This window comes from Saccopteryx leptura, chromosome 6 (genome assembly GCF_036850995.1).
Source record: "Saccopteryx leptura isolate mSacLep1 chromosome 6, mSacLep1_pri_phased_curated, whole genome shotgun sequence".
Taxonomy (NCBI): Eukaryota; Metazoa; Chordata; class Mammalia; order Chiroptera; family Emballonuridae; genus Saccopteryx; species Saccopteryx leptura.
Genome location: NC_089508.1, coordinates 135,277,260 through 135,291,928, shown reverse-complemented (window position 1 = coordinate 135,291,928; position 14,669 = coordinate 135,277,260). Strand labels below are relative to the sequence as shown.

At 52.8% G+C, this 14,669-nt stretch overlaps 2 protein-coding genes across 5 annotated transcripts in view; one reads left to right on the top strand and one right to left on the bottom strand.

The window, feature by feature from the left end:
- SQSTM1 (sequestosome 1) overlaps positions 1-4,763 on the bottom strand; it is a 32,484-nt gene extending 27,721 nt beyond the window's left edge. The window contains exon 1 of one of the 2 annotated variants that reach the window (XM_066343299.1): positions 4,672-4,763. The gene's annotated coding sequence lies outside the window, so the exon portion shown is untranslated. Of the gene's footprint in view, positions 1-3,914; positions 3,934-4,671 lie in introns of those variants that run through there. The other variant, XM_066343300.1, reaches the window with a different exon arrangement.
- Positions 4,159-14,541, top strand: MGAT4B (alpha-1,3-mannosyl-glycoprotein 4-beta-N-acetylglucosaminyltransferase B). 3 transcript variants are annotated; one of them, XM_066343294.1, is made up of 15 exons: positions 4,159-4,748; positions 10,143-10,328; positions 10,411-10,551; positions 10,620-10,753; positions 11,164-11,210; positions 11,469-11,624; positions 11,820-11,895; positions 12,017-12,131; positions 12,484-12,614; positions 12,785-12,892; positions 13,013-13,206; positions 13,557-13,635; positions 13,718-13,805; positions 13,891-14,003; positions 14,091-14,541. In XM_066343294.1, exons 1-15 carry the CDS (start codon positions 4,652-4,654, stop codon positions 14,112-14,114), a joined length of 1,689 nt encoding a protein of 562 aa, XP_066199391.1. In that variant the 5' UTR covers positions 4,159-4,651; the 3' UTR covers positions 14,115-14,541. The 3 variants fall into 3 exon arrangements, with proteins under 3 accessions (XP_066199391.1, XP_066199393.1, XP_066199392.1); XM_066343295.1 differs by having other exon boundaries at positions 4,162-4,748; positions 11,511-11,624; XM_066343296.1 differs by lacking the exon at positions 11,469-11,624 and having other exon boundaries at positions 4,161-4,748.
- The last annotated feature ends 128 nt before the right edge of the window (positions 14,542-14,669 follow it).

Genomic DNA, 14,669 nt, shown 5'->3' with positions numbered 1-14,669 from the left:
TCTGACTGTCTCTCCCCGTTTCCAGCTTCAGAAAATTAAAAAAAAAAAAAAAAAAGACTAAAAAACTAGGCAACCTTGATGAAATAGACAAATTCCTTGAAACATATAATCTTCCAAAAATGAATCTGGAAGAATCAGAAAACCTAAACAGACCAATTACAACAAATGAGATTGAAACAGTTATCAAAAAACTCCCAAAAAAGAAAAGTCCTGGGCCTGAGGGCTTCACAAGTGAATTCTACCAAATATTCAAAGAAGAATTAACTCCTATCCTTCTCAAACTATTTCAAAAAATTCAAGAGGAAGGAAGACTTCCAAGCTCCTTTTATTAGGCGAGTATAATTCTGATTCCAAAACCAAGCAAAGACAACACAAAGAAAGAAAATTATAGGCCAATATCCCTGATGAATATAGATGCTAAAATCTTCAACATAATATTAGCAAACCAGATCCCGCAATATATGAAAAAAAATCATACACCAGGATCAAGTGCAATTTATTCTTGGGAGGCAAGGCTGGTACAATATTCGCAAATCAATCAATATGATTCACCACATAAACAAAAGGAAGGAGAAAAACCACATGATAATTTCAATAGATGCAGAAAAAGCATTTGATAAAATCCAGCACCCATTCATGATCAAAACTCTCAGCAAAGTGGGAATACAGGGAACATACCTCAACATGATAAAGGCCATCTATCACAAACCCACAGTCAACATCATACTTAATGGGCAAAAATTAAAAGCAATCCCCTTAAGATCAGAAACAAGGTGGGGTGCTCCCTTTCACCACTCTTATTCAACATAGTTCTGGAAGTCCTAGCCACAGCAATCAGACAAGAAGAAGAAATAAAAGGCATCCAAATTGGAAAAGAAGAAGTAAAACTATCATTATTTGCAGATGATATGATATTGTATATAGAAAACCCTAAAGTCTCAGTCAAAAAACTACTAGACTGATAAATGAATTCAGCAAGGAGGCAGGATATAAAATTAATACTCAGAAATCACAGGCATTTTTATACACTAACAATGAACTGTCAGAAAGAGAAACTAAGGAAGCAATCCCCTTTACCACTACAACCAAAAAAATAAAGTACCTAGGAATAAATTTAACCAGGGAGATTAAAGACTTGTACTTGGAAAATTATAAAACATTGATAAAAGAAATCAGGGAAGATACAAACAAGTGGAAGCATATTCCGTGCTCATGGTTAGAAAGAATAAACATCATTAAAATGTCTATATTACCCAAAGCAATTTATAAATTCAATGCAATACCAATTAAAATACCAATGACTTACTTCAAAGATACAGAACACATATTCCAAAACTTTATATGGAACCAAAAGAGAACACGAATAGCCTCAGCAATCTTGAAAAGGAAGAATAAAGTGGGAGATATCACACTTCTGGATATCAAGTTATACTACAAGGCCATTGTACTCAAAACAGCCTGGTACTGGCATAAGAACAGGCATATAGATCACTGGAACAGAACAGAGAACCCAGAAATAAACCCACAGCTCTATGGACAACTGATATTTGACAAAGGAGGTAAGAGCATACAATGGAGTAAAGACAGCCTCTTTAATAAATGCTGTTGGGAAAATTGGACAGCTACCAGCAAAAAAATGAAACTAGACCACCAACTTACACCATTCACAAAAACAAACTCAAAATGGAGGAAAGACTTAAATGTAAGCTGTGAAACCATAAGTATCTTAGAAGAAAACATAGGCAGTAAGCTCTCCAACATCTCTCGCAGCAATATATCTGCCGATTTATCTCCACAGGCAAGTGAAATAAAAGACAGGATAAACAAATGGGACTATATCAAACTAAAAAGCTTCTGCACAGCTAAAGACAATAAGAACAGAATAAAAAGACAAACTACACAATGGGAGAATATATCTGACAATACATCTGATAAGGAGTTAATAACCAAAATTTATAAAGAACTTGTAAAACTCAATACCAGGAAGACAAACAATCTGATCAAAAATGGGAGAAAAAAGTGAATAGACACTTCTCCAAAGAGGACATACAGATGGCCAATAGGCAGATGAAAAAATGCTCAACAACATCACTAATCATTAGAGAAATGCAAATTAAAACCACAATGAGATATCACCTCACACCAGTCAGAATGGCGCTCATCAACAAAACAACACAGAATAAGTGCTGGCGAGGATGTGGAGAAAAGGGAACCCTCCTGCACTGCTGGTGGGAATGCAGACTGGTGCAGCCACTGTGGAAAACAGTATGGAGATTCCTCAAGAAATTAAAAATCGAACTGCTTGGCCTGACCTGTGGTGGCGCAGTGGATAAAGCGTCGACCTGGAAATGCTGAGTTCGCTGGTTCGAAACCCTGGGCTTGCCTGGTCAAGGCACAAATGGGAGTTGATGCTTCCAGCTCCTCCCCCTTCTCTCTCTTTGTCTCTCTCTTCTCTCTCTCCCTCTCTGTCTCTCTCCCTCTCTCTCTCCTCTCTAAAAAGGAATAAATAAAATAAAATAAAATAAAAATCTAATTGCCTTTTGACCCAGCTATACCACTTTTAGGAATATACCCCAAGAACACCATAGCACTGTTTGAAAAGAAGAAATGCACTCTCATGTTTATGGCAGCATTATTCACAATAGCGAAGATCTGGAAGCAGCCCAAGTGTCCGTCAGTGGACGAGTGGATTAAAAAGCTTTGGTACATATATACTATGGAATACTACTCAGCCATAAGAAATGATGACATCGGATCATTTACAACAACATGGATGGACCTTGATAACATTATACTGAGCAAAATAAGTAAATCAGAAAAAACTAAGAATTGTATGATTCCATACAGAGGTGGGACATAAAAATGAGACTCAGAGACATGGACAAGAGTGTAGGGGTTACAGGGTGGGGGGTAGGGGATGGAGGGGGTTGGCGGAGGGGAGGGGCACAATGAAAACCAGTTAGAAGGTAACAGAAGACAATTGGACTTTGGGTGATGGGAATGCAGCATAATCAAATGTCAAAATAACGTAGAGATGTTTTCTCTGAACATATGTACCCCGATTTATCAATGTCACCCCGTTAAAATTAATTTTAAAAAAAAGAAAACAAAATACCACAATTTGTATCACAGCCCAAATGAAAAACCACTATCCCTTGCCACAAATAGAAGATGCCTTTGAAAACAACACAAAACAAGACAATTTCCTCCAGAAGGCTTCAACAAGGCCAGTCGCAGTTCAGAAAGTTCATTAGCAAGTTGAGAGAGCAATACTGCTTTCTCAGCACTGGAATCAGGCCAGCAGGAAAACTGAGGCCAATCATTTAATCAGGACCCAGGATCAAGTCTTCCCTCAGCCACTGGCCCTGCCTCACCTGCCCCCAGCAGAAATCTCTCTGCAGAGGCCAATGCCCAGGCCCTACCTACTCCCAGGCTCCTCTCTTGCCTCAGGTGTGGGCCTGGACTGAAGGAGGAAGACAGATGCCCAGCGTCTCCCAGTCTGAACTTATCCCCAAAAGGCCCCCAGGGTCCCCAGGGTCCTTGCAGCCAGTGCTAGGAACCAGGACTGTTAGGCATGGTGCTGAAGCCACCCCAATACCTGCTCAGAGTCTGTGTTGGACTAATCCCTTTATGGTTTGTCTGTTTGTTCCTTGTTCTACATAGAGTTGGGGAAAGCCTGGATTGGTACAAAACTGAAGGGGTAAGCGCGCTGCGGTAAAGGGAGAAGAGGCGCTGGACTGTTAGGGGCTGCAACCGCATCACCCTGTTCTTGTGTCAGCCTCCAGCCCATCCGCGCCTGGCACCTGGGAGGCCAGCCCGGTTCTGTGCGGGTCACTATGCCCAACACCCACACACATCAGCTCCTTTACTCCTGAAAACACCCCCCCTGTCCCTATTTTACCAAGCAGAATCACCTTTTGTCCCCGGCACGTTTTTATCCCACCGACTAGAGAAAGGTCCTGGGAGGGGAGGTAGCCGTGAGCACCGGTGCAGGCAGGGACACTCCACCGAGTCCCACGGCGGGAGGCAGCGCCAGCTCCAGCCACACCTGCTCCCTCCCACTACCCAGAAACTCCTCAGACCTGAAGGAGAGACCTGGGAATCCCCAAGTAAACGGAAGTGGGGATCAGATCTGGAGGCTTCATTGAGGAGGGGTTGTGGGGCCGAGGGCGGGCCGCCTGCACTGCAGCGGGTCCGCTACACTCGCAAGGCACCCGCCTCGACCTATCTGAGGCCGGACCCAGAGCCACCCAGCGAGCTTATGCAGGGGCTTTTGTCCGGAGCCGGGCGCTCATTCCCGCCCCGCTCATCGCGGTGCTGGCGGCAGCGGCGGGTGCTGCGGCTCCTTTAAATTCAGGACGCCCCGCCCTGCGCCGCCGACTCCGCGGCGGCCTCGCATCCAGGCTGGGCCGAGGCTCTCGCTGCCCAGCCCAGCCCAGCCCAGCCCGGCCCGGCCCGGCCCGGCCCGGCCCAGCGAAGAGAAAGGCCTCGCACCGCGCCCCGCGCCCCGTTGGATCCGGCCCCGGGCCCCGGGCCCCGCCCCGCTCCGCCCCGGGGCCGGGGCCCCCGCCGCCCTCCAGTCCCGTGCCGCGGCCCCGGCTCCCCGGGCCATGCGGCCTCGGCCCCGCCGGCGCCCGCCGCGCTCGAGGAGATGAGGCTCCGCAATGGCACCTTCCTGACGCTGCTACTTCTCTGCCTGTGCGCCTTCCTCTCGCTCTCCTGGTACGCGGCCCTCAGCGGCCAGAAAGGTGAGTCCTCCGCGCCCCGCGTCTCATGGCGCATCTGGGCGCCCGCGGCCGAGCAGGTCCCGGCAGCGGCCGCGGGAGGTGACCGGAAGCCGACGCTGGTGCCCCTTCCCCGCCCGGCGGCGCGGATAGACACCCCTCCCACCCTCGCGCCCACTTGTGTGCTGCCGGAATAACGAAATTCTTCTCCCGCCGGGGTTGGGCCGCGGGGCAGAGCCTTAGCTGTAGCCCCGTTTGGCGCTGGGACCCGCCTCCATGAGTACAGTTACGCCCATGCTAGGGGTGGTCGCTCCTACTGAGCAGTTGGGGACCTCAGAGTTCTCAGAGAGACAGAGATACAAGGTCACAGTGGTGGCTATACCAGGTGGTTCCCAAGGTATCAGGTCTAGGCCCTCCCTGAACAGGAGTAGGTACTTGTGTGAAGGGACAGCCAGACATTCAGGCAGTGACCCTCTGCCCCACTCCACCCCTTCTCCGCAGCCCACTGCCGGTGCTGCTCCCCGGGATATCCGCAGCCCTCCTCCATGATGTCTGGCTGCAGGACTGCTTCACAGGGTCCTGCGTGCTGGGGCGGCCTGGCCTTCGTGTGGCTGCTGGCCTGGGAATGTAGGGAGGGCCTCTTGTGCAGCCAGCCCAGCCCCAACTACCGATTAACTCCCTTTGTGTGGTCTCATTGGGCTATCACCTCCCACGTGAAGTTTGGTCAAGCTGTCCAATCCACTACCACGGCCCTCTAATCTGGCCAGCACATTTGGGGGTAGGAGGTGCCCTGAGGCTGGCACTAGCACTGGCTCCAGGCGCTTGGTGTTTGTTGGGATGGCTAGGGCTGAGGACGCCCTAGCAGACCCTAGTCCACCCAGCCTGCAGCACAGGAGGCACCAGGAAAAGCTGCTTCCTTCCTACCTTCTGCTCTTCCTGCAGAAGACCTAAGCAGGATCTGGCTGAAGCCAGCTGACCCTCTGCCTCCTTCCCACCTCCTGCTTCCCTCTCCCCCCACACCACTCTAAATGAGGCTGGAGGAGGAGGACTGGGGGAGGAAACTGAGCCTTTCTGACCCTCCAAGCCCCAACAGCCCCCTACCTGCTCCTCCCTGCCCAGCGGAGGCTACTGCAGTCCTCCTGTTTAGGTGGAGGCCAGGGGCCCTGAGGAGATACCTCTAGGGCTTGGCACAGGGAAGGCATGACTGGGGCAGAGTTCTCTGTAGGTCTCTAGGTGGGGTATGGCACCTGGGGGAGGTCCTGGCTGGGGCAGTCTCTGTAGGTAGGGTGTGTCACCCAGGGAATGGCATTTTGGACCCTTGGAAGAGTGACCATGTAAGCAGATTGACATGGAGGCCCAAGCAGGGCTATACTGAAGGGTTGGGGCACATTTGTCTGTGGGTAGAGTGATGGGCCCCTGCACCCTGTCCTTGGCCAGGGTACAGTTTCTGTGTGCCTCTTGAAGTAGCCACATGCCCTCAGCCTATGTCAGGAGGTGCAGCACAAGCCCCACTAGGACACCTCTTTGGAGGCTTGGCTGGCCACAGGAAGCCAGTGTCTAGAGCAGTGGAGCAAGGGGATTTTAGTGGCTCCATTTAGGGCCCACTATCCCTGAAGGGGGCATCAAAAAGGCTGGTACTCCAAGGAACTGGAACTCAGAAACAGGGGTCCTCATCCCTGGGGCACGGAAGCCCAGGAGCCTGTGAAGCATGGTGTGGGTGTGACCTGGGCCTTCCTTGTCAAGAGCTGTCACTTTCTGGGAGCCCAGTAGGGCCAGATCTTTGGAGGCCTCAAGAGAAGCCTGAATCTGGGCTCTTTTGTGACCCCTTTTCATTCTTACATGTAGACAACTGTATTAAGCCTATGGGGAAGCCAGACTAAGCCAGGCTGAGGCCTGACAGGACCCTGGCTTCCAGTTTGCAGCAAGTGGGAAGCACAGGTTAGGGTTGGCCCAGGCCCTGATACTTAGGGGAAAGGCAGAGAAACTTGGGAGTTTGTAGGAAAGGGAGGAGGTGGACAGATAGCCAGAAAGGAAGGAGGCAGCAGGGAGAAGATGACTTGACCACACCTGACATACCTACCGGTTAACAGCAGACTTTCCCTGGGCATGGCTCCAGCCTGTGCCCCTTTGAGAGAAATAACCCCTTCTCTATGTATGGGGCACAAAATCTGTTTCTTCTGCCAAGAGGGGACCAGAGGGAAGATTGTGGTCCATGGGCCTCAGGTGTCCTGATTGCTCTGCTGTCAGGTCGGAAAGCCTCCAATTGTGTGGCTATAGCTGCAGTCCTTCCCTGAGGCCAGCTGCACTGGGGACCAGGCCCCCACCCAACCTCCCTGGGCTAGGTAAGTATGGCTAGAAGGAGAAGCCAGGTCCCCTCAGCTCTAGCTACCAGGAACTTCTGCCCTGTCCCCAGAAACCAGGGGCTCCTGACCTTTGCCCTTCTCATCACTGGAGCTGCCTTCCCAGTCCACTTACTGTTTCAGTCCAACCATCCAGCCCATGAAGGTTGTGGGGTGGCAGGAGGGCCTGGCAGAACTCTAGTATCAGGCTCAGCTCCTGGGTAGGCTGTCTTAGAGCTTGAGGTTCTGGCTGTGGCAAGCAAGGACAGATTGGACTCACCAGTGAGCACCAGGGATGAGAGTCAAGCCAGGAACCTTGCAGGTAACAGGCAGGGCAGGGGCAGGGCAGGCTGCTGAGGCACAGGGTCTGCAATGTTCAGGGCAATGATAAAAGAGTCTGTATGGGCAGGAACTAGGGCCAAGAACCCCCAGGGCCAATCACCTCTTAGTACATAGAGGAAGCTCAGGACCTGGGCAGAGGGAGGCCCCTGGGAAGGGCAGCCAGGGTATGCAGCAGGCTGTGCCCAGGCCTTGGTGATTCAGAGAAGTAGTACCCACTACTGACCACCTGGCCTGTCCACCTGAAGCAGGCTAAGGTTGGACAGAGCTCAGCCTACTTAAAGATCAGAAAAAGGGGGGGAGGATGGGATTACAGAAGCAGCAGTCAGAGGTGGGGTGAGGCCTTCTCACATTACCCCTACTTCACAAAGGGGCCCACTATAGGAGGCTGCCTTTGGCAGGGCTCAGTGGCTTTACTGCACTGGGGTAGTCAGCAGGGACCAATAGGTCCAGGTGACCAGGTGGCTCTGAACTGCCTCCTGCTGGACCTCAGCACCTCTTCCTGCCCCCCAGCATTGGCGGTGGCAAGCTCCTGTTCAAGGTTTCAAATTTCCAGGGTAGCCTGGTTTTAACCGTACACCCCTTCACTGTCCCCCCCATGCTCCCCACCAGGGCTGTGTGCAGGGATGGAGGTTGCTGTAAGCTGGGTATGGAGTACTGCAGAAGTAGGCGTGTCCGAGATAACTAAACTTTGCCTTGGCTGTGACCTTTGATGCTCATGGCTATAGGAAGTGACACCATCTAGTGCAGTGGTAGTCAACCTGGTCCCTACCGCCCACTAGTGGGCGTTCCAGCTTTCATGGTGGGCAGTAGTGGAGCAATCAAAGTATAAATAAAAAGATCAATTTAACTATAGTAAGTTGTTTTATAAAGATTTATTCTGCCAAACTTAGCAAAAATCTGACATAAAGTACTTGGTAAGTAATTATTATTATATGCTTTAACTTGCTGTAACTCTGCTTTAGAAATTTTATAAAGTTACTTCCCTACTTTATAAATCACCATTATACTGTGGGCAGTTAGAAAATTTTACTACTAACAGAGATACAAAAGTGGGCGGTAGGTATAAAAAGGTTGGCTACCCCTGATCTAGGGCATTGTGAGGGCTGTGACCCTCACCAGAAGAGTTGCCTGGGGGTGGGAGAAGATTCCTAGACTTGGGAACTTTGAAATCAAGCCTTAAAATCTACATGAGTGTTCATTCAGCCCAGAAGATGAAAGGCATCCCAGGTAGAAGAGGACAGCATGTGTGTGCCAGGACATGGCCCTTAGGCAAGGACAAGGAGTTTGTATGACAGCAAATGAAGATGGCACTAGTGAGGCCAGAAGGGCCTAGAGCAGAGATCCCCAAACTTTTTAGACAGGGGGCCAGTTCACTGTCCCTCAGACCATTGGAGGGCCAGACTATAAAAAAAACTATGAACAAATCCCTATGCACACTGTACATATCTTATTTTAAAGTAAAAAAACAAAAAGAGAACAAATACAATATTTAAAATAAAGAACAAGTAAATTTAAATCAACAAACTGACCAGTATTTCAATGGGAACTATGCTCCTCTCACTGACCACCAATGAAAGAGGTGCCCCTTCGGAAGTGCAGCGGGGGGGGGGGGCGGATAAATGGCCTCAGGGGGCCGCATGTGGCCCGCGGGCTGTAGTTTGGGGACCCCTGGCCTAGAGTGCACAGCCCTCTAGAACCTGATGACATTGGTCCCTGCCCGACCAGTGGAGCCAGGTACTGGCACCCTGGGGATTGCTCTGCACTGTTGGGCAGCCCCACGTAGGTGCTGCCTCTCCTAATGCAACCCAACACCCGAAACTGGGGCCCAGCTGGAAGTTCTGACACAAGTGTCTGAAGAAGCAGGCCTCAGGGCATTCAGAGCTGGCCAGTCTCTGCTGCTGACTCACTGAATGACCCTGAACTAGTTTCTCAACATCATTTGCTCATTTGAGCCCTGGGTTGAAACATCAGCCACTCCTTGGGACTGGTGTCAGACTGAGGGGTCAAATCCAGAGGTGGTGACTACTGCAGAATGAGCAACCAGTGATGACCATGAGGACACTGAAGAATGGACACCAGGGCACACTGTCACAGACCCTATGTCCAGGCTGGGCACCTTGGAGGATGAAAGGGAGAGTTCAAGGAGGTTGTTGATCCCCAGAGGACCTTGGGCATGGGGCTGCCTTTGATCTCCTGTGTGAAGGAGGGTGGGGAGCAAAGTGCAGAGACTGAGAGGAGGAAGTGGGGAAGGCTGGATGCTAAGAAGCCCCTTGAAGAGGGGTGGGGTCCTTGTGCCCTGGATGGGACCTTTGGGTGTCCTACCTGGAAGAAGATGCTGCAAGGAGAAGCCAGAGGGGCTTTCAGAGCGAGTGGATAGAAGGATTCAGTCTGAGGCCGTTCCAGCCCCTGCTTAGGAATGCCCTGTGTAGGGGCCTAAATGGTCCTGCAGCCCTCTCATTTCAGATGCCTCTTCAAAGGAGAAGATAACAGGGTAAAGGGAGAGAGAACTGGAGAATGTTAATCCCCCAAGCAGAGGCTTTTCTTCCACAAGTGTGTCAGTATGACTTCAAAGTGACCCTATTTAACCCCAGAGAGCTTCTCGCATGTGACAGGCAGGAGAACAGATGTAGATGGTCTATTTTACAGCTGGGCCCATAGACCTGTGCGCTCGCATCCTCAAAGGGCTGTAGGTCAGCTCTAGGCCGCCCTCTGGTGACAGCATGCGGACTATCCTTAGGCGATGTGGTGGACGTGTACCAGCGGGAGTTTCTGGCACTTCGGGACCGGTTGCACGCAGCTGAGCAGGAGAGCCTCAGACGCTCCAAGGAGCTCAACCTGGTGCTGGATGAGATCAAGAGGGCTGTGTCAGAGAGGCAGGCACTGCGAGACAGAGACGGCAATCGCACCTGGGGCAGACTAACCGGTGAGAGCTGGAATGGGTCTGCAGGGGAGGCGGGCTGGTTGCAGGCCCCACTATTTAACCTGTCCTTTTCTGACTCACCCAGAAGACCCACGCCTAAAGCTGTGGAATGTTTCTGACAAGCACTTGCTGCACCTGCCTACTGTCTTCCACCACCTGCCGCACCTGCTGGCTAAGGAAAGCAGCCTGCAGCCGGCCGTGCGCATAGGCCAGGGCCGCACTGGAGGTAGGGGCTGGACCTGGAGGGGCCAGGGAGGGTTGGGGCGGTCCTGATCTAACCTCTGTTCCCTGCAGTATCGGTGGTGATGGGCATCCCCAGTGTGCGGCGTGAGGTGCACTCATACCTGACTGACACGCTGCATTCACTCATCTCAGAGCTGAGCGCACGAGAGAAGGAGGACTCAGTCATCGTGGTGCTGATCGCCGAGGCGAGTGGTCTAGGGTGCCCAGTTGGGTACACACTCAGAAGAGAACACGTGGCACCAAATAACTAGAAGGAGAAATGAAAATAGGGCAACATTGCAGAGGGGAACTATCAGAAGTTCTATCATTCACAAATTTATCTAGATAAATTAAAAGGAAAGAAACATTTTGGCAACCCCTCATGGAGATGTCATTTACCTAGTGCACCCCACCCCACGGGCCCCAGGTACATGTCCAGAGGGCTTTTTCTGAGGCACCTGTGGTCCCCAGGCCCAGATTTATTTAGCTATCAGGATAGGGGGCTCACTCCCCCATGTGTGGGGTCATCTGAAGCCCCTACCCCTAGCCCCTTCTTCTAGGGCCTAAAGGCCATCTGGGGTGGCAGTCCTTAGGGAGAGTGCTTGTCTCCCCACAGACTGACCCACAGTACACCTCAGTGGTGACAGAGAACATCAAGGCCTTGTGAGTACCGGCAGCTGACAAAGCTGGTAGAAGGTGGGCCCTTTGAGGGGTGTTGGGTGAGCAGCCGTCTATCTCCCTCACAAGATAGTGTCCTCTCTGGGGGAGGGTGCTTCCTCTGTTGGCTGAAAGGCAGTGGGTATGTAGAGGTGGCCCAACCCCTCCCAAGCCCTGTTGCCTTAGTATAGGGCTAGGTGTGGGTGATGTTTGCCTAGTGGAAAGGGACAGGGGCTGGCTGGCTGACCTCTGTCCCTGCTCCAGGCCCTGGAGACTGCACACCTACTGGGTCTTCCTGTCCCCCAGGTTCCCCACGGAGATCCATTCTGGGCTCCTGGAGGTCATCTCCCCTTCACCCCATTTCTACCCTGACTTCTCCCGACTCCGAGAGTCCTTTGGGGACCCCAAGGAGAGAGTCAGGTATTAGCACTACACGCATCTGGTACCCCCAGCAACCTTCTCTTCTGTGCTAAGAGGCTAGTCTGTTGGCTGTAGTGCCTCCACTTCACCACTGGCTGCAGGGGGGGGGGGGTTCTACCCACTGAGTGTGCCTGTGGTAGTCACATCAGAGGTGGAGGGGTCTGAGCTCCTGAGGTTCCTGCCCTTTGCCCACAGGTGGAGGACCAAACAGAACCTTGACTACTGCTTCCTGATGATGTACGCGCAGTCCAAAGGCATCTACTATGTGCAGGTCGGCACTGACACCCTTCTCTGCCTCGCACCCCAGACTTGGGCTGGGCCTGGGGGCTGCACGCCTCCCTGCTCCTGTGCCCATCCCAAGTCCCAGCCCCCTTCTGTCTCTCACTGTGCAGCTGGAGGATGACATAGTGGCCAAGCCCAACTACCTGAGCACCATGAAGAACTTCGCACTGCAGCAGCCCTCAGAGGACTGGATGATCCTGGAATTCTCCCAGCTGGGCTTCATTGGTATGTCCCCCACCCCTGCCCTACTGACCTGAACAGAGCCCCTCAGTCTCGCCCTCCTCTGCCTATCAATAATCCCCCACCTCCCACCCTACCCCATACCCCACACCTTATACCCATACCCTGTAACATCTGTTGGGAGCCTTTGTCTGGAGTCACTGCAACCCTATCTGACCTATTCCCACCCACCCTCAGAATCACTGTCACTGTCTGGTCTCTGGTGCCCACACCTGCCTGTAGCCAGCCACAGGGTTTGCTGCGGGATTCCTCCCAATGGCCCCCACAGGGATTAAGAGGAAGTAAAGCAGGGCAGAGCTGCCCTCTCAGCATGACTTCCTGCCACCTTTCCCACCAGGGAAGATGTTTAAGTCACTGGACCTGAGCCTGATTGTGGAGTTCATCCTCATGTTCTACCGGGACAAGCCCATTGACTGGCTCCTGGACCATATTCTGTGGGTGAAAGTCTGCAACCCTGAGAAGGATGCGGTGAGCAGGGGCTGCAGAGGCAGGCTGGGCCATGGAGCACACAGCCTCCAGCATGGACCGTGTCCATAGGCATGTGCCTGACTCAGGAGATGGTGCTGCTGGCTGGGGAAGGCCCTGTCCTCGGAGATGGGGCCTGAGCTCAGACCTGGAGTGCTGCCTTCCCTCCACAGAAGCACTGTGACCGGCAGAAGGCCAACCTCCGTATCCGCTTCAAGCCGTCCCTCTTCCAGCATGTGGGCACTCACTCCTCATTGGCGGGCAAGATTCAGAAACTGAAGGTGGGCTGTGCCCCATATGAGCCTGGCTGAATACAAGCAGAGCCTGGGCTGGGGTGGGCAAGGGAATGGCAGAGCAAGTCCAAGGACCACTCTAGCACCACTCTCCCTTCGGAAATTCAGGACAAGGACTTTGGGAAGCAGGCGCTGCGGAAGGAGCATGTGAACCCCCCAGCTGAAGTGAGTACAAGCCTCAAGACTTACCAGCACTTCACCCTGGAGAAGGCCTATCTACGCGAGGATTTCTTCTGGGCCTTCACACCTGCTGCAGGGGACTTTATCCGCTTCCGCTTCTTCCAGCCCCTGCGTCTTGAGCGGTCAGTGACAGCACTCACTGGTCCACCTTCAGGGAGGGGCAGGGTGGCTACCAGGGTACAGTCCTCGCCAAAAATTTCTGTGACCCCCAGCAAATTACCCTACTGTGCTCAGTTTCCTTATCGGAAGAACAGGTTATGTAACAGTAGCTATCTTGTAAAGAGTGTCAGGAAGGGCCCACAGGAGCTCAGTAACACTGCCCATCACCATCGTCCCTATGAGGATGGCCCTGGTTACCTTGCACAGCCCAGCCTCACCCAGCACCTGGGGCCCAGGCTGGCCTTTCCTCTGCTGGCAGCATGTCTGGGCAGTGCCCCACCCTACAGCAGCTCACAGGCCTGCCTGGCTGCAGGTTCTTCTTCCGCAGTGGGAACATTGAGCATCCTGAGGACAAGCTCTTCAACACTTCTGTGGAGGTGCTGCCCTTTGATGTGAGTGTGATACGGTCTGGGTGTGCACCAAGGTCAGCCTTTCCCACAGTCCCTGGCTTCAGCCCCTTGATTTTGTCCCCAGAACCCCCAGTTGGACAAGGAGGCCCTGCAGGAGGGCCACTCAGCCACCCTCCGGTACCCGCGGAGCCCTGATGGCTACCTCCAGATCGGTGAGTGGGTGAGGCAGGCAGCGGTGGCGGGAGAGGTTGGACTGAGCAGGGTCTTGGGATAAGCTCTCAGCACTGCCCTCCCCAGGCTCCTTCTACAAAGGTGTGGCAGAGGGCGAGGTGGACCCTGCCTTTGGTCCCCTGGAAGCACTACGCCTCTCCATCCAGACAGACTCGCCAGTGTGGGTCATTCTGAGTGAGGTGAGGCAGGACAGGGCAGGGTACAGGGAATGAGCTCTTCCCAGTAGCTGGATGAGGCCCCTGCTGACCCTGGGCTGGCTTTTCCAGATCTTCCTGAAAAAGGCTGACTAAGGGAGGGCTTCTATGGACTGGCCCAGGAGACCAGGGATGTCTTCGCTGCTTCCCCGGGAGGGCCAGATGTGGCCTACCCAGCCTGAGGGGTTATTCCTGGCACCTCTCAGCAGCCTAGGGTCACTGCTGGCCCGGAGGCCCCAGGAGCTGGTGCTGCCCGCCCGCCCGGCTGCGGGAGGAGGTGGTGGTTCCCACACTGTGCCTGAGGCTGGCCTGTGCCGCCCTGAACTGTTCACAGCCGGCGGGCTTGAGCCAGGCCATTTTAGAAGAGCTTCTTCCCCGGGTGCCCACTGTCTCCAGCGCGAACACTGGAATGCATATACTACTTTATGTGCTGTGTTTTTTATTCTTGGATACATTTGATTTTTTCACTTAAGTCCACATATACTTCTATAAGAGTGTGACTTGTAATAAAGGGTTAATGAAGTGTGTGCCTCATATGTAGTATTCTGAGCTCTGACTGGTGGGTCAGGTGCCAGGTGATGCCACCCTGTGCATACCTGCTGCCACCTCCACACAACCTTGAGCTCATTTTCCTGAGACTGTTCAGCCTAT